The 24,558-nt window shown below is 42.8% G+C and overlaps 1 protein-coding gene across 1 annotated transcript in view; it reads right to left on the bottom strand.

Moving 5' to 3' along the window:
• Positions 1–24,558, bottom strand: part of niban2a (niban apoptosis regulator 2a) — a 32,276-nt gene that overhangs the window by 6,249 nt on the left and 1,469 nt on the right. The window contains exons 2-8 of the mRNA XM_080756433.1: positions 17,829–17,959; positions 16,063–16,191; positions 15,529–15,634; positions 15,226–15,393; positions 7,265–7,380; positions 2,554–2,658; positions 1,322–1,484 (exon numbers count right to left, since the gene is read on the bottom strand). Of these exons, the coding sequence (XP_080612559.1) occupies positions 1,322–1,484; positions 2,554–2,658; positions 7,265–7,380; positions 15,226–15,393; positions 15,529–15,634; positions 16,063–16,191; positions 17,829–17,959 (918 nt within the window). The remainder of the gene's footprint in view (positions 1–1,321; positions 1,485–2,553; positions 2,659–7,264; positions 7,381–15,225; positions 15,394–15,528; positions 15,635–16,062; positions 16,192–17,828; positions 17,960–24,558) is intronic.

Genomic DNA, 24,558 nt, shown 5'->3' with positions numbered 1-24,558 from the left:
TGGGTGTACAAACAACTGTGAAAGCTGTTGACGTGTACACCACAGTGGTAATATAAAACCGATTACACTCCCTGGTGCTTTGTTGTCCAACACGTGGGCCAGGCTCAGGATCGGGTATTGAGCCGTGACGTGCTCTGACAGTGCCGCCCGCAGACAACAAACTACATAAATTAGTGGTTAAACACACTTGGGTCCTGAAGTCACGGCCAGTGCAAAATTCAGGTCCCCGCGTTTCAAACTGGACATGAATGGCCTGGCATTGAGATGCATGTGTGGGATAAAAGCTATAGACTGGGCGTACAGAGATGGAATGTGGCTTGTCCACTTTGGCTCCCTGGGAAACAAAACGGAAGAAAAGAAAAATAATGACTGTGCCAAGTCACTTAAACGGTGAAAGGTGACTGTCTCACCGCCTCATGTTTTCCGCTCCGGAGCTACTGGGAGGAAGCATGTCACCTTGAGATCGATTATTTTGAGTAAGACAGATAGAGAAGTTGGACGGCAAGGACAGGATGACTAGAAAAGAGAGAGTGCAGGTAAGGCTGAGACGAGAGTGAAAGGCAGAGTGTCAGGGATGTTAGAAATGTGAGAAGGTGGAGGGAGGTTCAGTTACAATGCAGAGGCCCTGTAGTGCCAAGTGTCCAAACAAAATGAGCTGAAATGCGACCCCACAGAGTACTGTAGTGCCATTCAATGACCAGTCTGATCACTTCCATGTGCCAGAAAGTCTTGTAGCAGAGAAACCACAGCTACGTCTCGCTGAGGCAAGTGCTAGTCCAAACAATGACGGTTCCCCACAGGACCAGGGAAGCTCATATTACACAGGACAGTAAAGCATCAAATGACGCAAAAGGTTTTCCATAGCATAATATTTGGACAGCTGTAAGTAAACTGACATGCTATTGAGTGAAAAAAGGTAACGTATTATTGATTCCCCCAGGGGATCAATGACTTGTGTGTGCAAAGCATGTGCTCAGTCGCAGCTCCACCCGACTGATGGCTGCCCAGATGGTCATGAGGAGAAGTGTCTTGCTCAGGGACACGTCGACACAATTTACTGGGGCGGGCCGTGAGGTGAACCGGTGACCTTCTGTTTACCAGTTGGCCTACATACCTACTAAGCTACGGCCGCCACTAATCTGTATTGTATACTATATGTATAGTTATGCATATTTGTATGCAAGTATCACTGTAGCTACAGTGTGTCTATGTAGCTATGTAGTATATGTTTGTATACATGAATGCGTGGCATGCATGCATAATCCCTGTGTCACTCCTCTGCCTGCCTGCTTTCATGTTTGCCTTTCTACGTTGTTCCTACCTCGTATCTTGCTGCTCACATGCTCCTTGGAGGTAATGATTTGGTCCATATCTGTGCGGAGAGCTGCATCCAGAGGAGGTCGCTGGGCTTCACAAGCCTGAACCAAGGCGTCGTAGTGGCCAGTAGTCTGGGACAGAACTTGCTTGTACACCGCGTTAGAGATCTGGAGGGGAGAAACCCATCATGTTAGACAGATAAAATGCTCTTAAGTTATATGGTAGTGCCTTTTTCCAAAGCACATGCACACGTGTCTAGGGCACAGCACAGTGACCAAATGGACCCTTTACGGGTCAACAACCACTGATAATATTGGCTGGCTGTCAAAGCTGGCCTCTTGGGACCATAGTTATTAATGACATTCTATTCTAGCAGGAAATTAATTGCATTCACCTGTGTCCTCTGTCCCGTCTAATGACTGAGGGACTGGTTGTGCAGGCAACACACATACTGTAAATATAATTAACTTATTAATTAACTGGGTTGAGAACCACAGGTCTAGTTGTTAGAATGGTAGTCTCATAATCGTGAGGTCCCAGGAACCATGCGTCCTGTTGAATTGTCTTTAGTCTCGCTTTGCCAGATTGTTGCCTCTTGCAATTTCCAAATGCTTCCGTCATACAGTTCTGTTTCATCTTTACAGTCAAACAAATGTATCCTAATGTAAATAGAAAACATCTAAGAATATATAGCTTGTTGCTTAGCAGAAAAGGAAATACAACATTTTATGTAAATATGTTTTAAAATATATTTTCGTGAACGGAAATGGCAGCTTCCTTACTCGGATTTCGGGAGGTGTAGTTCCAGACTATTTCGGCGATTGTGGAATAATTGTCTGGCTACGTGAGACTAAATTTGTTGGTAGCGATCCACTGTCATCTGCGAAAGCATATAGATATGCTTGCGATGCCATGGTGGACACTGCTTTATTAAATAGTGTGGTATGCCCTGGCCTATATGATACGAGATGCTGCTGAAGGACAAAACTAATCTACCTCGTAGGACATTGTGTTTTATTGTGTACTTACATCTTGATCTTTCTATAATCTCTTATCCCATATCTCTTTACATAATACATTATATTTTGTGTTTAATCAACTTCAGAACCTGTTGTGTGATACCGCCTGTCGTTGTCATGTTATACTGTAGCGTCTCACCACCCTTACTTAGCCCATTGAGATTAATATCTTTGAACATTTTTGAAAAATCTTGAAAGTGTACTGTCAGGAACTCACCAGCATCCACTTCCTCTGTCTTTGTTGCATCTTTCCCTTCAGACGAGGACCAATCAGGCTTCTCAGCTCTGGGTGGAGGGTCTCCATTACCAGGTTAGCCAGAATCTATACTCGCATGAAAATGACAAACACAGAGTCACATAATATACATATACAGTAGATACATATTAACACACACACACCTGACAGGATGGCATGATGAGGATACAGGCTGGTGGAGAGCCGGAGATAACATAAGGCAATGAGGTAACCTTTCATGTGTGTTGACATAACAGTTGAAGTTCAAACAGAGCAGTGAACCTACAGTACATATGACTTCAGACATGACTTGTCTTTGAATGTGTGTGTACGTGTGTGTGCTTGAGAGGAACATGAAACACGCCATGGCGTTTTAGTAGGTTTTTGTGCTGAAGGCAAACAATATTGACGCATCAAATAATGGATGCATCCCTTTAGTGACAGCCATCAATAATTGTGTGAAGAATGACAAACATGGGCGACAAATTAAAAATAATATCCTCGTGTAGCTAGAGCAGTGCTGCCTCTAAGCCCACTTAGCCCAGAAGACTAAAGGTGGGATTCGCCTTTACCTGAGCGCTAGATGTTTGGCTTTCCAAGCAGGAAAGCCAGGTGCTTACAAAGCAAATATCTCCAGATAAATAGCCTAAGCCTGATCACTGCCTGGATTACACATGCTTGGGCGAAACCAAAAACACACACATGAATCAAAAAGCGAGTTTCTCAGGTCAGCTCTGTGTACATCACATCGCTAACGGTATTTATTTATGAAGTTCTGAAGGACAAACACCCACTTATTTCAACTCAAAGTCCTCTCTCCACCAGCCTAATTTATACTTGATCTATAATGATCTATAATTTGTTTTGGAAAGTGACACCCTGGCACAAATGGAATAAGTGCTCTGGCTCTGGCTTAGCATGATATTATTCATATATTATCCAATACAAATTGACTGCTACAGTAACCTTAATAATAGATCATAAATAAATACTGAAACCAGATATAATCATTAAGGAAAGTTTACGCGGCAGGTACTATGTGTAGTATTGTAACTCTTAATTTCAATTTCCCAGCAATAATTTGGCGACCCTAGGTTGAGAACCCCTGGCCTATAGGATACGTACGTATGTTTATTATTCACTGCTGACAGCTCGGCGTGCAGTGACGTTCAGAGGTCAATTACAAAACTAACATGTTTTTTGACCCTTCGTAGATGTTAAAACATGCCTCTTATTTTCTGCTTGGTGCTTTTTTTTTTCTTGTAGTCAAGACACAAAAGGCCTATTTGTGCAAGGCTGCCATTCAATGTCAGGCCTCATGCAGTAAAGAATGACCTGTTGGCCTTGGTGTTTTGGTGATTTTGTGTGCAGACTCAGACTGCAGCCTTCCTGTTGAACTTCAGCATGATGCAATGGTTCGTCTCTGTGACCATCAATGTTTAATTAATGTTAATCTAAAAGAAAATCTATTGGCTAGCAGCATCTTAAAGAATTCACTACATTTTTATACGACCAGGGCAGTTCTGCCATACCATTATTAGGCCTACTAAAAGTTTAATAACCAAAATGTATCTATGGCACCCAAAACACTTACTAAGTATTTAACAAGTTGTAAAGGTAGGCTATATTACTGCATATTTGAAATGGAAACAAAAACAATGTTATGCTGTAGCGGCCAGATGATATTGGGAACATTATCAGACGGATTTCAATTCCTGTCTGGATGCTGAGATAAGAGTAACTTATACACTTTGTTGACTGGAGTCCCCCAGGGGTCTATACTAGGCCCCCTCCTTTTTTCCTCTTTCTATTTTTGGGCATATTATCATTATAGGCGAAAATGTGTCCGAATGTTGTCCGTATGAAAAACATGAATTACAGGGATGCAAGGTTTTTTGCCTGAAACTGACAATATGCTATCAATTGTTGGGAAGGTTAACAATATGCTATTTATGTTCCTGGCGTGCACTGGACTTCCAGTTCCATAAACTACTGCAACACATGACCTATTATTCAGGCCCAAATGACCGCTAACATGCCCCCATTATTCTAACCCCCATGGGTACATGTCAAACGACATGCACGTACACACACACACACACACACACACACACACACACACACACACACACACACACACACACACATTATGGTTTCTATGACAACATGTTATGTCGGGGTTGGTAAGGGTGTAGGCAAAAAATAACCCCAATCCCTGCCCTGAAGGAAAACACAAACAAGCCAACATGGTGTCTGTTCCAGCAAAAACACAGAGCGTACATACAGCCTCCATTTCCTGTGTGGCACGCATGTGTGCACACACTGGGGCAATTGAGACCACATACAGATGGACGCAGGGAGGCAGGAAGAGTGGTTAATGCCACTGCCCTCAAGTACAAGCATGCACACACGCGCAGTGACAAATGCTCTGTCTATTTATTCACACACAGGAAAGCCGGACATACAAGTCCAGATTCCAGTGAACTAACAACAAAACAAAAATAACACTATTATGAAAGTGTAGTGCACTTCTATAGAAGTGGCTTTAGCAATGCTGTGTGGGCCCCACCTTGTCCCAATGCATACCATTCTCTTGTTTGTACGGGCGAAAATCTCACATCAAAGTGTGTGCATTCTGACATTTGAATCAAAATGCTAAATGATCCCAACCTCAACTCATAACTCAGCTGAGTCTGTCACACTCTTCTCTCTGTGTGTATTCTGTGTAGACACAAGCCGAGGTTAGGACCTCCTCTGACACAGGCGGGCACTGCTAGCTTTCTACACTGCATTCATGAAAATTGAAATGATCCTCACGTGGTAGAACAAAGACAGTAGTGCAGGTGGGCGACTGCATGTTCATAATGATCTGTTTCCACATATCTCTTTGAGAAGAGTACGCATATCGCCACTGTCTGCTGTAAACCAATATTTTGTTGTTATAGAATAGATCAATGCTATTGGTCACACTTTACGTCTCTCTGTGGCTTTTGAAATAAATCTAACCACTTATGCCCATTCTTACAGTGTACGCATTTTCAAAGGTGTTGAAAAATGTTATTGTCTTTGTACCTTGAGGTAGCCTTCTCCTGAAGTACTCATTTTATTAAGAATTGGGATGCCAACATTGACTAGTTTAGCATAATATATAAACCCCAATGTTACCATTTATGATCTCTTGAGATATTAAGAGATTAGATTTTTCTCATCACTTTCTTGCATTCATGTGAGGGCGGCAGTGGGTCAGGAGGTAGAGCGGCCCCTTACTAACTCGACACTGAGTTAGTGTCGAAGTGTCCTTGAGTAAGACACTGGACCCCTAATTGCTCCCGATGTGCAGGTTTGGTTTCCTTCGCCATCGGTGTGTGGGAGAATGGGAGAATGTAATGCACAATCTATGTAAAGCGCTTTGGAAGGCGCTACATAAATACACCATTTATCATTTTGTGTCCATTCACAGTTTCACTGATACACCCATCAAGTCAAATTCCACACTACAAGGTTTTGGAGTTGGGTGCTTTGTGTTTTTTTCTAAATGTTCTAGCAGCACCAATACTGTATAAGCAATGGCCTCTCAAGAGGCCCTGGTCCCTGCCTCAAGGAACAATGGCCTCTCAAGAGGCCCTGGTCCCTGCCTCAAGGAACCACTCCCTGCCTGCCTATAATCCAGTGGTTCTCAAACTTGTTCATGTCAAGGACGCCCAAATCGACATTTATTAGTCCACAGACCCCCATTTGAAAACATACGCCTGATAAAAGAAGCCATTTTCATTTCAAGGACCAGCAGTTTGACATGCATAATGCTACGGACCCCCATTTAATGGCATTTCTATCTCCGGGAGTCTGGGACCCCAACTTATATTGTAAAATCACAATTTGCTCAATGTTTGCTTATTCCTGCCAAAGGTTTTGACCAAATGTTTGCCTGTTTTCACCTATTTTGTAATTCCCGGACAAGGAGCTCTAGGGTCCACAAGATTCGATACACCACTAAGATACCCATGTACCTGTCTAAATACTTCCTTAATGTAAACGAAGTCCACACCCACAACACCAGAGGGAGTGCAACAAACCATGTACAACCCAGATTCGGCACAAACGAGGGACTAAATTCTTTTCGCTCCTATGCCACCAAAATGTGGAACGCCCTACCAACAGTCATTAAGACATGTGAATCCCTTGACTCCTTCAAAACCGCTCTCAAAGGGCACCTACGGACGGCTGCAATTCGAAACTGGCCTCTGTAAAATCTGAATCCCCCCCCCCTTTCCCCTCACTGTATATGTATCTTTTCCCCTTTTGCTTCCTATATGATGAATTCCTGTTCTGTTCTTTAACTACATAGAAGTGTCTATTTGTATGTCTCTAAATGTTTTGATGAATTGAACAATGTGGACCCTGTTGTAAACAAGTGTAACGCTTAATTGGGTCGTCCACTCACAGTTAACAGTCTTTGTATTGAGTTTGTGCTTGAAATGTACTGTAATTCTACAAACTGTTAATAAATATTTCAATCAATCAATCAAAAAATATATTGAACATGGACGGCTACAATATGGTTAGGGTCTGAATAACATAGCACAGTACAGAACATAGCACAGTGTCAAAATGTAAACCCTCAGTTAATTTAACAAACGGTTGAATTAACACTGAGCATTTTGCTATGTATTTCCCTGCAGTAAGTGATTCCCACCTGTGGGGGTGAGCCGCACATCAGGTCCCAGGTTCCATAGTCTCCCTTGGCTTGCCGGTGATATCGGACTGCATCGGTGAAGGCTGGAGTCTGAACCCTGCACTCCTCTGACAGACCTGTCGGGGGCAGGAGAGAGCGGAGCAAACACTTTAGTGGTGAGTAGGACACTGTACATAGCCTGGAAATGTATCTGCCAGTGCAAAAAAAAAGAAATATATATATATATATATATATATATATATATGCTCTCAGTGATATTAGTCTGGCCAGGCTGCACTGTTTTGAAGGACTGAAATCGTCCATTGGGTTAATATCGCCCAGCTTGGGGTGCAACTATCGATGATCTTCTTATTATTCTGTCAATTAATTGAATAATCAAGAAGCACGTTTCTTTGGATCATTCTTTTACATTTAAAAAATATATATATACTTTGTTTTATAAATCAAGCCAATCACAGCACAGCCCCTTGTATCCTACTTTTCCCCATATGTTTAAGTTCAGCAGTACACATTCATATTTGATATGTTATGCTTATAGATTCCCAGTCACACAGAAGGTGCAGATAAGATTATGTTCTCTTTCATATATTTTTGTTCATCTGCACAGGAAGATTAGGGGAGCGGCCTGTTGAAGCCTAGCAGGGTAGTTGGGTCAAAGATTGTTAATTTAGGAAGATAGTCCACCCCGATTGTAGCCACTACCCACTAAAGGTGACATGGTACACAAATCCTTTAATGGTCTCCTAAGTGGGCCTCCCACGAGTGTGATGCTGCCTGGGACAGAGAGAGGTGGATGATAAAGTAGATTTTCTCCTGATTTGTCTTTGAAAAAAGCGAGGGATGGAAATGAAAATCTTGGGAATATTGTGTGGCTTGTAGCCTGGCCCAGCCAGCGTTATTTCTGGTTTGCATTTTTTTGTTGGCCTGGATATATATTCTGTATATAATAACTGTTACACCCCTACACCTCCTAAAATGTGATGTAAAATAAGGCTATATAACGTTTGTCACTACAGTGATGTGGTGGAAGGTCATTTAGAACGATGCAGGCTGGCCAACTGGACATTCAAGGCCTTTCACTGACTTCCGCAAAAATCCAACACTGGGGACATTTTCCAGAACTTGTCAGAATCTCCTCTGAGGTGCAGATCCTATAAATAGAAAGGTTGGCTGGCATAGTATATTCAGCAACAGTTCCTGGAGTGAGGGACAACACACACACACACACACACACACACAACACAGAGGGCATCGCACACATGCTGCTGCGTGTCATCCCTCAAAACAGGAAGATGTGGCCTAGCCACAGCACAGAATCTCGTGCGCGGTCCCCATGGTTAGTGGTTACTGCCCCTCCCCTGCCGCAGGGACAATGGGAGCCTTTTCAGGAAGTTGGCCCTTATCATGTGGTTGTGTTGTACATGTACAATGAACATGTTAACGGTTACCAAGGCCCAAAGCTGTGTTAAGGAAAGCTGTCTGCACCTCTCAAGGCCGCTGCACACGATGGGACCCTGGCTGTTAAGCAGGTGTGCTGTCACATGCATGTTTGTACACATGTAATGGATGCTGACTGAGTGTCAATGTGTGCTTATTCGGAAAAAGAACGACCAGGGACTTCTAAATGTTTTTATGTGGCTGTTATCATGCATTTTTCTCCTCCGTGGTTTGGAATGTTTATTATCATTTATTGCCAACCATGGGCTATGGTCGTATGGTCGTAATGCCAGCTGCAGTCTCAAGTCTGCAAATAGTTTGGGTACACGCGTTCACGGGTATAGACTAATAATTATTATGAAATAGCTTTTGGTAGCAAGTCGGCAACAAGTATTGCGTGTGTGTGTGTGCGTGAGAGTGAGTTCATATATACTGCACAGCCTGACTATCTACAGTAAATGTTTTGTTTGTCTGAGGCTGGCGAGTTGTGAATCAGAGGAGGCCTGACAAAGACAGGAAGTGAGCGACGAGTGAAGGGGGAGGGCATAATAAGAGAGGAAAAGCTTTCTGAATTGTCTATCTCTGTGCCAAGTGTGTCCACTCTGGAACGATGAGCGAGGGTCCATGTGTTAGCTTGCCGTGGCACTCTCTCTCTCATGGGAATATAATGGACATGCAGGTCTTCTGAGGCCAGTGTGACAATAACATCAGTCATCGTCGACCAAAGAGGCAGCAGTGCACCAAAAACAGTCGCTCTACAAGCTTACAACACAACACTGTGACATGCTGTGAGCTTGCATATCTGCTACTTTAGGTGTGCGACACGGCATGCAGTATTTTTTAAATCAGGCGTAACTGCTCCTGATGAGCAGGTTTCTGCCTTGCTTGGGCTTGTGTCAATATGTGTGTGAATGGGCAAATACGTGTAATGCACATTGTAGGCGCTATAGAAATACAGACCATTGTACCAAAGAAGACTGGTGAATTCCCTACTCTGAATTGGTATAGACAATACCATCCAGATAGCATGCAGGTTACTCAGCTTTGCAATCACAGCCCAGTGCTCGCTTGGAGACGCACTCAACAAGAAGGCAACAAGAATTTAGGGAAAGTGATTAATCAAACTGCCAGGACTCAAAACTAATACATGTACTAGTTCACCATGTGTCTGAACAAAACTAGATTGTGGAACAGATTACCAACCACAAGTGAGACAGACATTAGACTAGGATACAGTATGTATGGCAGCAGTCAGTCACATCATCGTGTGCGTGCGTGCATGCATGCGTGCGTGCGCAAATAGAGCATGTGGTAGCATTTACTGTGGTCTCTTCATTTGAGGCATTTCCCTCTCGGCCTAATTCACTGCACTGTGGTTGACAGGATTTGAGGTAAAGCCAAGGACAACTTCTTCCCAGGCCTTCACTGTGTCTATGCGCGTGTGGGTGCGTATGGGTGCTTGTGCACGCGTGCGTGAGTGATATATTATGTATCACTTTGTCTGCAAAAGTGCCCATCAGAGGGTTCTGAAAAGACTAAAACTGGCTTGCTGTAGGGCAGGCGTAGTAAACCATCTCAATCTGATCAATAATGTAGAAGTTTTCATGTTATGTCATAACCGCACCTAGTGCTGTACCTAGTGGGAATTCGGTTGGACCAGCTATTGTCCAGAACTGAATATCCAAGGCTGTCTGTGTGTCTGTCTCTCCATGTCCCATTTAATGCCCAAAAAGATGTCTGTCTGTCTGTCTGTCTGTCTGTCTGTCTTTTATGCGTGTCCCCTAGTATGTATGGAGATTCTGTCATCGATATGCTGTCATAGTACTGACATCATGCTCAGACAACGGGTACAATGGGTATTGCATAACTGGAGGGGGAAGGCGTGTATGTTCCCAGGCACCGCCCTATATCAGAAAGTACAATGAACCATACCTGACACAGTACCACTACCACAGACGTTATCTCTTTGCTAAGAACCTTAAAACAAATAGCTTGTTGTGTGTGTGTGTGTGTGTGTTGTTCATCTTCTCTGCAATGTGACATGTTAATTCTTGCAGGTCCCTACTAGTTGTATGGACCCCAGCCAGAGGCTTGTAAAGCCGAGTATAGGGTTTGGTAACAGAATGGATGTCGGGCGGTGTGATTGATGACTCTGTGGTGGCCCTGTGGCAACCCAGGGCTGTCTCTGCCTGCAGGACTCTGTTGACTGGCTGTTTTGACGTGGTGGTTACGGCCTGGCAGAGTTACGCTACAAGGCTGGGACGGGTCATGTCAAAAGAGTAGTAAAAGCCTTAACTAAATGCTAACCATATATTCACAGGAGTCTTGTGGACATGCAAATACCTTAAATGTTTGACAAAGGACAGAACATACTGTAATCTAATTGTCACAATTTTTTAGACTTTTCTATGCAAATCCATGCACACTCTCACTGACAGACTAGAATGAACACAACAGAGCATCACGATCATGACTACCTTTCAGTGTCTTTTGTTTTACATTACTTTACCTTTTCTGTATTAACTTTGTTTTGATATTGTGTAAAACTATAGTGCAACCAACCGAGATGATCAGACTCATTTCTGGCTGAAGCATAAATACAGCAATCTTGTATCTTCTATTGGTGTGCAGACAGTCTTCTATTGTATACTATCTATTGTAACTTTTTTTAACTTCTCTATCGAAGAAATTCAAATGCAGTGAATGAATTGCTTTTTTCAATTTGCATAGTATGACATTATAACACCCATATCCTAATAAGGTACTGTACGACAGCTGATCACTTTATTTGAGAGCACTTTATGACACTCCCATATAGCAAAGCTTGTCACAGTGTATCCAAACAGGTCCACGGTGTATCAATTTCTACAATTTGACTTTGCGTTTGAACTTATCTCAGCAGGCTGAATGAGTGTCTCTCTGTTAGGGAGTCGGTATCAACTACTGTATCAGTATCCTCATTCCTCTCAGTGTAGATTCTTTGAAGACTTGCTTTGCATAACACTTCGGTTTTGCCTTTCAGGCGTTAGCACCTCCAGTTTCATCACCAAGATCTCAAAAGCTTCATGCGCCTTGCAACTTAGTAATGTAGAACACAGCGCTAACACATCACCTGAGCCAGGGTTCTGATACACGTACATGCCTGTGCCGGAGGAATTGACAACAACAAAGGTGTGATGTTTCAAAAGCATTAAAAAAACACGTGGTACAAGTTCAACACATTCAGCATTAGGACATACGTGTGTGTGTGTGTGTGTGTGTGTGTGTGTGGTCACTCAGTGTTTAACAGGAATAGCAGTTAAACACTGAATGTGCTTAACTGTGCCCTAGTTTTGTTCTGCTTTTAACTGTGTTCTTGTACTGTTTTTAACCTGTACGGCGACCTTGAGTGCCCTGAAAGGCGCCTTATAAATAAAATGTATTATTATTATTATTATTATGTCAGTAACGGTAGTGTCGGCCTGTACAACCATTAGTCACCCCCAGGGAAAGAGGCTACGCCACAGTAGAATAGAAGACAATATAGTGTACAAAATGGACCTGTATGGTCCATTTGGTTCCTGAGGATGTTACAGTGGGCATGGTTATCTTAAAACCCTAACATGGCAGAGGGAGTATTAGCCAGGGGGCAGGGGCTGGTCTGTATCAAGTACAGCAGCTAAAAGGGTGCTGCTAATAGCTACAAAGATAATGCCCATTTTGTCCTTTCTTATGCCTAGTTTATGCTCCGCTATGCTGTGAGCTTTAAAACCAGCTATTTTCGGCGACGCCGTCCTATAAATCAATCTTTTAGAGCTACTGTACAGTATAGGAACAGGGAAATAGTGATGAGAAGTGCCTCTTGTGGCAGTTTCGGGGAGTCAAAGAAACCCCCCATCTCGGCTGGAATGTCTGTCAGAGACTTGAGCTAACAAAGCTTGTCTCAACAGGTGGGAGTAAAGGGAGAGGCAGATTCAGTACAGAGAGAGCTCCGGTGAAGATTACAAAAGTGACCTCCATTATGCTACTTTTGCATTTTATATTCTTAGCCAAATGTGTCCAGTGAGCTCAGCTATTTATTTGCTTAACCAGGGCACAGTGGTTATGCATATCTGATTGTTTAACTAGTGCACTAAATTGCTAGCTAGCTCGTCCAGTCCAGTTAGGTGACTATGGTAATACAATATATATTTTAACCCATTCTGACCGGGCACCCATTTTGGTGTTAGCATCATGTTATGCTTTAGCTATTTAAAAATAGCAGATCTACAAGCTCATAGCGCGCCACCGAGTGGCGCGCTACGAGCTTGTAGGTCTGCTATTTTTGAAAAATCGAAGAACGACTGACATTTTGAGAATCTGATCTCAGGTCAGAATGGGTTAAAGCATGGTAAGACATTTTGGTCTACTGTTTTATTTCAATTTATAATCCCCAGTCCACTTTCAACATGGCATCCCTATTTTGGGCATGCAATTATAGTCATGCAAGCTCTTGTACAGTAGATCGACTATCTTCGCCATGCGAAACCACCGTATGACCAAGTTTTAAACCGTTAAGTGGATCATTCCCAAGGCTTTTTTCATGCAGTGGAAAATGTTGGTTGCATTTTCTGTCAAAGATAATTTGACATTTGACTGCTTAGTCTGAGCAGGCTCACTTCAGTGGAGCAAGCCTCATTGCAGATCAATCCATTCTTCTAAACGCGTGCCGATGGGTTTAGCACATGTCAGCATCAGTTATGAAAAGCATGGTTTTAACCACATGAACCCTAGTGTCCCTATTCTGGGGCAAAAAAAAGGTTGGGGCCTAAGATGGCTGGCTTTTTAGGAAGAGGATGACATTATGGACAGAGAGCCATTTGTTGAAACAATGCTAACAAAAATGTTCTTTGACTTCATCCTCAATCCCATCTTGGAACAAAGATCATATTATAAGCTAAATATTACTATCTGTCTGAACTACAGTATGACATTCATAGGCCTACTATCATCAGAGATAATCAGAGACATAATCATTGATGTATAAACTGGCTTTTGGGGGGGATTTCATAAATATAATGAATTCCTCAAACTCAGATTTAGGCACATGAACAAACCTCATGCAGGTCCTTTTATGAATGAAGGGCTTGAGCTTGTCCTTGTACTGTAATTTTGAAACCTGAAACTAGCTACCCTGGCACATTGGCACGAGGTTCCAAACAAGCCTGATCACGTCCACTTCAATCACCTGTTGTATATATCACATAATGGATAATCACTGCTATTGTTTTTTCATTGCTGTTTAAATCCCCCAAACGTTCCCTCTCATTCTGACTTTCTGAGGCTTTGCTCCCAGTCTCAAATCTAACACACACCCACCCACACACAGGTACATAATTCCTCTGAATATAATTAGTAAAATGGCCTGTAAGGGGCACATAGAACCCCTCTGTCTACACTGTAAAATCTTACTGTCAGAGTGTACAAATCAGAATCATCTTTATTGACACATGCCCTGCAGGAGTCTATGCCAAGTCTATGGACTTTGTGCGTGCCCAAAAGGCTTCACACGAGGGTGATTCTTTTTCTGCAGTCATTACTCTGCTTCTCCAGATGTGTAGTAAGCCTAGGTATGAAGGCGCATCCTATACACCACTGCTGGACCCAACCCAAACATACCTGCAGTTAGCTGTGTAATTGCTTAAAACTGTGTTGAATTATGCCCTGTGTGGCCTGCATTGTCTCACCCTTTAGTGACTCAAGACAATGACACAGTACATTTGTCATTCCTATTTAAAGAAAGGAGGCCATCGCCGATTCAAATGACTCATTGCTTATTTGAGGTTGCTGAAGAGAGAAGTGCCACACCCTCTTATCAACAATGCGCACACGTCACAACAACACTACACAGCGCATCAGTTTATTTAGTCTGCCATGGCTAGATTTGTGTCATGAGGTTCTACATTACAGCCTTGGATGGGCAGTCTAAGCCTACTGTATTTACTTGTTGTACGACAAATAGCAAAAGTAGACTAATTAAATAGCCAGACTATTGTATATCTCTGCCTATCACTGCCTTGCCTATTAATTGTCTACAAAGATACATCAAATTCAAAAGCTTGTAGAATATAAGTAGTAAAAAAACAATTTCCGACAGTGTCAGATGGCATGCAAAAGCCTCACACTGTGACACACACACACACACACACACATGCGCACGCAGCCGCACACCCTCGTCAGTGTCATGAACAATGGTTGATAGTCAGAGACTAGCAGTAATTGTTCAGGGTGGAGCAGGCCCAGGGAATCCTAAATCCTCTGATAAAAGATCCTACAAGTGTGTGTGTGTGTGTGTGTGTGTGTGTGTGTGTGTGTGTGTGTGTGTGTGTGTGTGTGTACTAATGTGGGCTACTGGATGACTGTTGTCAAGTTCAAAGTGTACAGACAATGTACATCACTGGCTCTATGACACACACACACACACACACACACACACACACACACACGCACGTAAATACTAACGCTACACCCATGTGTGTGTACGTGTATGTGTGCTGTTTCCTTACCATTGTTGGTATGTCTGACACAGTCCTGCAACACAGCATGCCACTTCGTATGTTCCTTCTCCGTCATTACACAGAAGTAATGGTGGTGGGCGTAGGGGTGCCACAGGATGAGCGGGAACTGGGTGGCACACTTGAAAAATGGACTGCTGCTCACTTTGGCCTTGATACCTGCAAGCCAAATTCATATACAGTAGTAATAAATTAATAATGAAAGCAACAACTTAACCGACGTGTTCGTCAGTATTCAAATATCACTGTTTATAAGCCATACTCTTGTACTTGTTTCTCTTGGGTCTCTCGTACCTGGCAGGCTGGTGTTCATCAACTCCATGTACTCGTCCACTGAAGTCAAGACCTTGTATCCAGCACAGTTGATGGTGTATTTAGCGTGCAGGCCTCTGTCATGAGCCTGACAAAACAGCGAGAAGGACTGCTCAATTAGAACTGCTTTCTAATAGAGTCAGTTCACAAGAAATAACACTTTACACTAGGCATTTAGCAGAGACGCTCTTATCCAGACCAACTTACAAGTGCAAAATCGGAATAACAACAATAATTATCCTCATTATTATCACTGGTGGCGGCGGCCGTTCGGGGCATTGGCGCCTTTTGGAACCCGTGGCCGTTCAGAACGGGTGTATTCGCACTCAACACACTTTCCTCCCTCAGCAATACAGACAGACTGACACGTACTGCACAGAGATTTCTGACATTTCTAGATTATTGTTACTATACTAATACTAATTAATGACTTATTAAAATAGAATTGCACAACTCCAGCAAATGGAGAAACGGTAATGAATTCAACATGGCTGTTTTGTAGGAGTGATTACTCACCTTTTTGCTGTCATATAGGCTGACGTCATAGGTATTAGAGATGAACACAAAACGATTCCTCCATTTCTTGTTCTCTTCCAGATATTGAAACATAAAGCCTGAGAAGATGGACCTGTCCTCAAGTGGGTCCTGGAAATGAAAAATCATTACAGTTATTACTATTACTACAGTGGTGGTTTCACAATACTGCATGTCGTAACTCTCTTTCCATGGCTCTAGGTTGAGCTGATGGCTGCCATTGTCATAACCTTGAAGCTTAATTGGTGCTTCCCATGTTGTGTGGGTGCAGGACTGAACCAAGAACAACATGTGTGTTTACACAGCTATACTGTATACAACAACACCCACTTTGTTCTTTAGATTTCCTGTCTTAGAACAAATAATACCATAATGCAAACAAGTCAGTCTCGGCAAGGAAGGAACACAGTAAAATCCATTGTGTTAATTGAACTCTGAGGGGGTACAAAACTACAAATGGAAGCAAATGGGCCCATGCAGGTCCATTTGGTTCCATTTGTACCCATTCAGAGTTAATTTACGTTAAGGAAATAGTTAAGAGATGGGGGAGGATGAGGGGGAGAATGAGAGCGGGGCGAAAGAGAGCGCCATGTTTAAAAGCTTCCTGGAAAATGTTAAATTCTCCACATTTCTTGAGCATGAATCCATCTGAATATACAGTGCATTCAAATAGTCAGACCTAGTATCACTCTGCTGTGTATTCATTATTGCACCTGTGTTCGGTCCCGCTGCAACGCCATCACATTAAGTTTGACAACAGAGAATGCGAGGAGTGATTCATGGCTGTCTGTCCATGCATGAAATGTGCTCCACTTTCCCTCTAATGGCTCCATGGTTCCGTCAGAAGTGGTAACGGCTACAAAGGCACAGACCGCTGAATGGCCGAACTGTGTCCGTTGCAGGGTAGACCGATTGTTGACAAGACTAGTAAATTATGATCGCAAACACTATTGTATTCAGGGATACTGTACGTGCGATGCACATACACTCTTTTGTTTGTAGTGGGGGCAAAACTGTTACAAGACTGGACGGTAAAATGTTGTGTAGCTATTTACAATTTGAAAATATTTGGGCTCTCTGGTGATCTAGTTGAAACCTGAGAACAATAGCCACACATTAGCAAACAGAAACTGCAAATGTAAATGTTGGCTACTTGGCTTTGCCATGGTAATGTGTGTTTCACTTCAAATTGAATTGTTCTATGTGACAGACAACAGACTGAAAAAACAATGCGGTATAACACGTGAGCACGCGTCCGCAAGACCGCAACTGGTCGCGGCCCACATCAAGTCACCTTTTGACTAGTCTCTCTCTCTCTCTCTCTCTCTATCTGGAGAGACAGACTGTGACAAAGGAAAAGAGGGCGCTGTTTTTCCTTTGTTTTTCCAATTGGTACCCAGATTGCCTTTTGACCAATGTGGCCCCCACAGTGAGGATGGCCTAGAAGTAAAGAGGACACCCAGTGACCAAAAGGTTGCTGGTGTTGTGATCCCCGGAGCTGATAGGAGGTTGTATTCCATTTTGTGGGCTGGTGACTGGACCTGGCGCTCTGACCTTTCCAATGAAATACATACCATGTGAAACTAAGGAGTGATATGCGGAAAGACACATTTCAATTGCCTTGTGTATATTGACAATTAAAGTAAACTTCTACTATAGTCACACAGTAGGACCACACCCCGGCATAGTAAGAGAGAGTGAGTGGTACAGGACGTACATCCCTGTAGGAATGGAGTGTGTGAACTTGCCTTTCTGTGAAGGAGCTGCGATTGTGTTCCTCCTCCTCCTTCAATCTCATAGCGGACGCTGTTGAAGAGAGCCACTGGATACTGCTGCTCGTACAGAACACCAAACTCCCTCATCACGTCCCCGGTGCGAGCTGGGGGCAACACACACACACACACACACACACACACACGCATTAATGATGATGTATAGCATTTTTACATTATATACAATACACACAGAAAATGCAGCACTTTTGCATTGTCAGATTCTGTTTAGGTACAGAAGCTCCAATACAATAAAATGTCCAAAAACCACAGTCAAAGAAAGTGCAGAGTACAGAGAGTTATTGCACATCACTTGTCAGTTTGCCTGGCTATGCGGCACAAATAAAATATGTGAGCATTTCAGGTTTCAGTATGCAGCATTGGCCAAGTTATTGTTTGGGTACATCTCTCTCCCATACCTTTCCCCTCTCCCCCTCTCGCTGACCAAGCTATGGTCTGACATCACATCATATACTGTACAACAGAAACTGTTGCCTAAACACCCTGGTTTGACCAAAGACATCCTACTATCCTACTATAAAAGGAAACCTCTGTCCTTCTGTCCTCTTTGTTCTCTCTGTGATTTGGCCAATCAAACAGATGGATGGATGGATCAGAACTGAACTCGCTCATGGGCATCAAACACTCCTTCACTATTCCCAAAGGTTATTAGGATTTCTATGGGACTTGGTAGGTAGTACCAGTTGGTTTCTATGGGACTTGGTAGTACCAGTTGGTTTCGGTAGTACCAGTTGATTTCTATGGGACTTGGTAGTATACCAGTTGATTTCTATGGGACTTGGTAATGGTAGTACCAGTTGATTTCTATGGGACTTGGTAGTACCAGTTGGTTTCTATGGGACTTGGAATTGGTAGTACCAGTTGATTTCTATGGGAATTGGTAGTACCAGTTGATTTCTATGGGACTTGGTAGTACCAGTTGCGGTAAAGATTTCAAGTCTGCACATAGTTTGTGTGCATGGCACACTTCCCATAATTTAGTCGATGTTGAATTGTCAACAATCCATAATTTCACACATGCTGCCTAGCCTACACAGTAAAATCCTACTTAACTCTTACACTGTTTATGTCTTTAAGATTGGATTTTCCTGGGTATTGTGACAGTAAAATCATTCTAGTCATTGTAACTCAGACAGTGTATAAATGGAACCAAATGGAGTTTAACGGACGCATTTGTACACCCACAGACACACCACTGAATCCACCATGACATCAGAAGAGGCCACCACTGCAAGGTCCAGTGTCAGCACCACAAATATTACATTTAACCCAAAATATATTTACAACAACAGTTGGCTTGTGGCCAGAAAAATCTTTCCACAGTCTGAAATCACTGAAGCAGCACCCCCCCACCCCCCACCCCAACACGCACACACAAACCACAAAATAGGACCGAACTTAAATTATGAGATTACAAGCAACACTGGAGATTCCCTCTCCGCCCCATCACTAGGAAACGTAAGGTTTGTCAGCCGATCAGTGTTTTCAGCTGAGTCAGGATGAGGAGATATGTTTGTGAATGTGGGGGGGGGGGGGGCAGGAAGGAGCAAACAGGTCTTGTGTGGGAGGTCAGGAAGGAAAGTGTCCACAAGACAGGATAGCGAGGGAGAGAATGTGGAGGAGGTAGGATAGGGACAGTTAGGATATCAAACACAGCCTTAACCTTAAAACACAAACACTACTGTAGCAATACTACAATGTATCTCATATACTGGAAGATCCTGACTGTTAATTTAACAAATGGATACATCGATACGGAGGACTTTACTGTGTGTACAGTAGAGGTTTAATGCAACTGCACTAAACCCATTGTTTAGTCAAATCCTTTGTTATTAACAGGGTATTCCTAGAATGCATACGAGTGTCCTACTAATGGTTATAACATCAGGATATATTTTACTGGGTGTTGAATGATTGCTTCATGAAAGTGTGTCACATTATAAAAGAATAAGACAATATCAGAGATATTTTTTATAATTCATTTTCTTTGCATTTTGTCTTGTGTGGCTCTTGATCCAATGCAGGTTGGCCCAATCATTTGACAACCACTGATCTAAATATTTCTCAGGAAAGTTTTGCATCGAACTGCATTAGCATTACTGTATGCTCAGTTTCTATGCATTGAATACTACAGTATATGTGTGTGTATGCATGCGTATGAGAGAGTATAATTTATCCCAACTGCCCTCTTATAACTCAAGTGTACAGTATGTGAAACACTTGAATTGAACAGCTGTGCATAGTGCTTACTGTTGATAAAACTCTGCTGTTATCAACAGTCCATTGTTTTAGTCATACAGCAAGTGCTTTTGAAATTAATTACAGAAACGTGTCTGCCTTGTTTTTATTACTCAGTAAATGTAGGTTCCTCTTTCGAATTTGAATGAATATCACACATTTTGTGATGAAAGATTATATGCCTGTGCCATATGAAATTGCATCAGGTCTACGAGCTAGCTTGAAACACATTCAACAACACGCAATGCCTGCCCTGTACAATCATGGCTGCTATTTCTGCAAACCGTACTTTCCACTGCCCAGGGCTTTGCCATGCCAGAACCAGAAGACGGGGCATGCATGAGTGACGCGCACACATGCACACGCACGCGCACACACAAACGGACACGCGCACACACACACACACACACACACACACGGACACGCACACACGCACACACGCACACACACACACACACACAGAAGAGAATCCTTAGCAAGTAGCAGCTCTTGTTACAACACACCACACTGCAAATGATCGTTTGGCTTGAAGCTAACTGAACAAAAAAAAGAGAAGAAGGCACAATTCCAAGTTAGCGAGTGCAACAGTAACAGTATTGTGTGTGTCTGTCTATACTGTATGCATTTAATGTATGTACATGTGTCACGGCTAGCCATGTTTACGTTTATTCAGATCCCTATTAGCGGCCAGTGAGTTGGGGCACCACAATGGAAATCTGGGCTGGAATTGAACACTTTGCTTCCTGTTTCCATTACCGGCAGACAGACAGAGGGCTTCTTTGAGTATGGAATAAATGAAACGCTGCAGGTCTCACCACAGCTACATAGACACATAATATGAATTCAGTACTGTATAATGTAGGATAATTGTGGTCCTCTGAAGCTCACTGGGTAGTACGGCAGTGTGTTAAAGATGCAGTAAGTGATATTTTTGGTTGAAATAAGTGTTAAATTGCTCTATATTCTGTAATCTTAGCTATAGAGTGTTATAGTGTTTGTTCAATAAAAGGGTCTCTTTAGTAAACAGAAATTGCAATTTGATTCAATCAGGAGAGAAATTGGAATGGATGACGCAAAGAATTGAGCCGACAAATATAGTATATAATATAGTCTTATATAGTCAAATCTTTGCTTCTGGAACAACATATTTTCAGATGGGGGTCCGCAGTCAAATACAGACAATTCTGGGGGTCCTTGACATGAAAAAGGTTGAGCTCCCCTGACATAGAAACTAGGATTTAGAATCGGCCTTAGGGCTGGATCCATCACAGAGACATCAGCTTCTCTGTCTATATATCTTTTTATTCACAAGGTGGAAAGTGAACAAGTGACTCTGATGCCAAGTGCATCTTCATCAGTGTCATGGCTCTGATGAAGATGCACTTGGCAAAGTTGCTTCGAAATTTTAGTCACTTTTTTACTCAACACATTGTAAATAAAAAGATCACACCTGTGTGAACTGAGTGGTGCAACGATGGAAGTTCCATGCCCTACCACGGCCCCTGCTATGCAATACCCGTTGTACCCGTGTCAGAGTCCACCCATCTGTCCGTGACCCTTTATGCCATAACTGACAGGTGAGACCGAGTCAATAGTACAAGTGAGGTTTACATTTATTCAAGTCTGACACTTTTGTCACATGACCCTCCTGTTCGACATGTCAACATTTCAGTTGACAATATGACATTTGTGTTGAGTGAAAGGGCCATGCAACGATTTGTTAAAGCTGCAATCTGTATGTCCTATACCTGGAATTCAAACCCAGGCTTCCTGTGCCAACATTTACCGCTGAGCTTACACTCGGGCAGGGTTAGGGTAGATATTGCGCTTTGAGCTTCAAGTAATACCTCTTGTCAACCAGTTAGTGCTCCTATACGGTGGCCCCAGAAGAGCAGGGACACCTCCAATCACTGCAGTTTAGTTACAACATACAGATTGCTTAAATTAATGTTTATTCACACAAAAAGGATTGCAGCTTTAAGTCGGTACACCCAAGAAAGGTGACATCTTGGGGAGACTATTTTGAAGTGGTCATGATAGCAAGCTGCCACCACCCACCAGGCATAGTGTTTAGAGCAGATGGTTACAGGGGTATGTACTACGTAGGGTTGGTGGCAACCCTTCCCGCCCTGTTCATCACCCTGGCATCATGCAGCTATTTCATGAAGGCCAGCTGACAGCCAATCACCTGCAGTGCAGATAACATGCTGGAGCTTGTCCTTGGAATAGAAGAAGGTGGGAGAGAACCACACTGTGATGATATTAGCAACACTTTTATATATTAGCTGTTAATAATGTGCTGTGGGTGTCCTGGAGGCTTGGCATGGGTTCAAATCTGTCCGGACATCATAACTACACAGCAGAGTCCTGAGCGTTGATGTAAATCATAGTGTAAACGTAGACCCTTATAGCTTACCAGTGCCTCCATTTTAATGTTAATTTTAAACTGCAGGCTGTAAATGGACCGGTATTGGTTTATCGTGCACTCTGAGGAGTGCACTTATGCAGTTATTCATTTTAATTCTGAGGGTGTAAAAGTGAACACTTAATAATATACAGGTAGATTTTTAGACTATCTGGGTTCAATTAATACTTGTTTTTGCAGTGTACTATTGCATGTCAGTTTCTCGCTCTTTGTCCTCTCTTCTCTTCCCAAAGTTCCCATTCTCTCTCCAATGCACTGCTCAGTAAAGCAGAAATACCTGTAAAGTAATGGTTTACAAAAGGACTTGTTGGTTATGCAAATGTTGAGCTTCTTGAACTTTAGAGGGGTAAAGGGAAGGGACCAAATACAGATCCCTAAGGGGACCCCGGTCAATACAGTATAAAGGCTTTAAGTTGTTAATCGAGTGAGGAAAGCAAAAACTAGAGAGATAATTTAATTATGGTGTAAAAATGGACACTGTTTCAAAAGTTAACTTGACAACTGGTGGTTGTGTGGGTGATGTGCTGACCACATTGTTGAGGTGTCTTCGGTTCGATTACAGCTGAGGAGCTGTGTTGGTGCATGGCTGTCCCCTTCTCTGTCTAAATGAAGTGAACCTGGATAAAAGATACTACCAATTAAATAACTAGTGTTGTCAACTAAAGTCGGACTCTGAATCAGCTTCATGTAATGTAAGGACACAGTAGTTTCCATGCAGGGAGGAAACGAGATAATATAATAGATACTAGTGGCTCACGAGGTAGAGCAGCCACTTTGGACTGTTCCTCGTTCCATCCCCAGCTGCCTCTGGGTTATTGAAGTGTCCTTGAGGAAGACACTGAACCCCATGCTCCATACGAGCAGGGAGGTGCCTTGGGTTACTGTTGAAGTGTCCTTGAGGAAGACACTGAACCCCATGCTCCAGGTGAGCAGGGAGGTGCCTTGGGCAGTATAAATGCACCATGTACTAGGGCTGCAAAAATTGATTATCTTCAGTTCAAAGTGATTATTTGTTTAATTAATTGAAGCTGCAAAACGTTTGTATAATTGACTAAAATGTTTTACAGAACACGCACACAGGCACGCACACATATTGCCCTGTATTCTAAAGATAGATACTATAGACATGTGTGACCACAGTTTTATGTGGCATTTGATAGATAGACATGTGACCACAGTTCTATGACACAACTCATGATCTGATCAGTGTGAGTTCCATTGTTGCCTTGTTGATGCTATCTATCAGGCACAACTGATTAGTCTTGGTTTCAAGTATTCAAGTATCTTTGAGTCCTATAGTCTTCCTCACTAGGTTTCATCCAATGGGCGATTTACCATGTACTGTAAGCCAGACAAACTTCTATGAATAGGCCAGGGGCCCATTTGAAATGGGACAGTACATGATTGTTAATGTCTTCATTATTATTATTTGCTGGTAGGTAACAAAAATATGTTTGCACACATGAGGCAGAGGTGTGTGTGTGTGTGTGTGTGTGTGTGTGTGTGTGTCCACTCATAAGGGAGGAGATCAGTCCGTGAGAATGTGCTTCAGCAGCAAATATGAAGAAATCATCTTGATTGAGCTGTCTACTCTAAATAAGACTCCCACAGCAGAAATGCTGACCAGCCTGCCTTCCCACGCAAACACACACACACACACACACACACACACACACACACGCACGCACGCACGCCTGCACACACATACACACACACAGGCCTGTGCTGTGTTTTATCCTGGTAAGCATAGGAGAGACTGGCAGAGTTTGAGAGAACAGAATAGTGAGTGAAGCTGCAGCGGTAAAGCAGGTAGCAACACGCCTAGGAGGATTAATAAGCACAACGCCTGTCTGGCTCATACCCTCCTTTCTTCCTTCTCTCTCTCTAACACACTGTCTCTCTCTCTCTCTCACACTGTGTCTGTCTCTCTCTCTCTCTCTCTCTCTCTCTCTCTCTCTCTCTCTCACTCACTCACTCACTCACACTCACACAGCATTTCACTGCCAAGTTGTACAAGTTTAA

This window comes from Protomyctophum bolini, assembly GCF_963924005.1.
Source record: "Protomyctophum bolini genome assembly, chromosome: 22".
Taxonomy (NCBI): Eukaryota; Metazoa; Chordata; class Actinopteri; order Myctophiformes; family Myctophidae; genus Protomyctophum; species Protomyctophum bolini.
The sequence above is the reverse complement of the archived record's forward strand: the minus strand, read 5'-3'. Positions and strand labels throughout refer to the sequence as shown.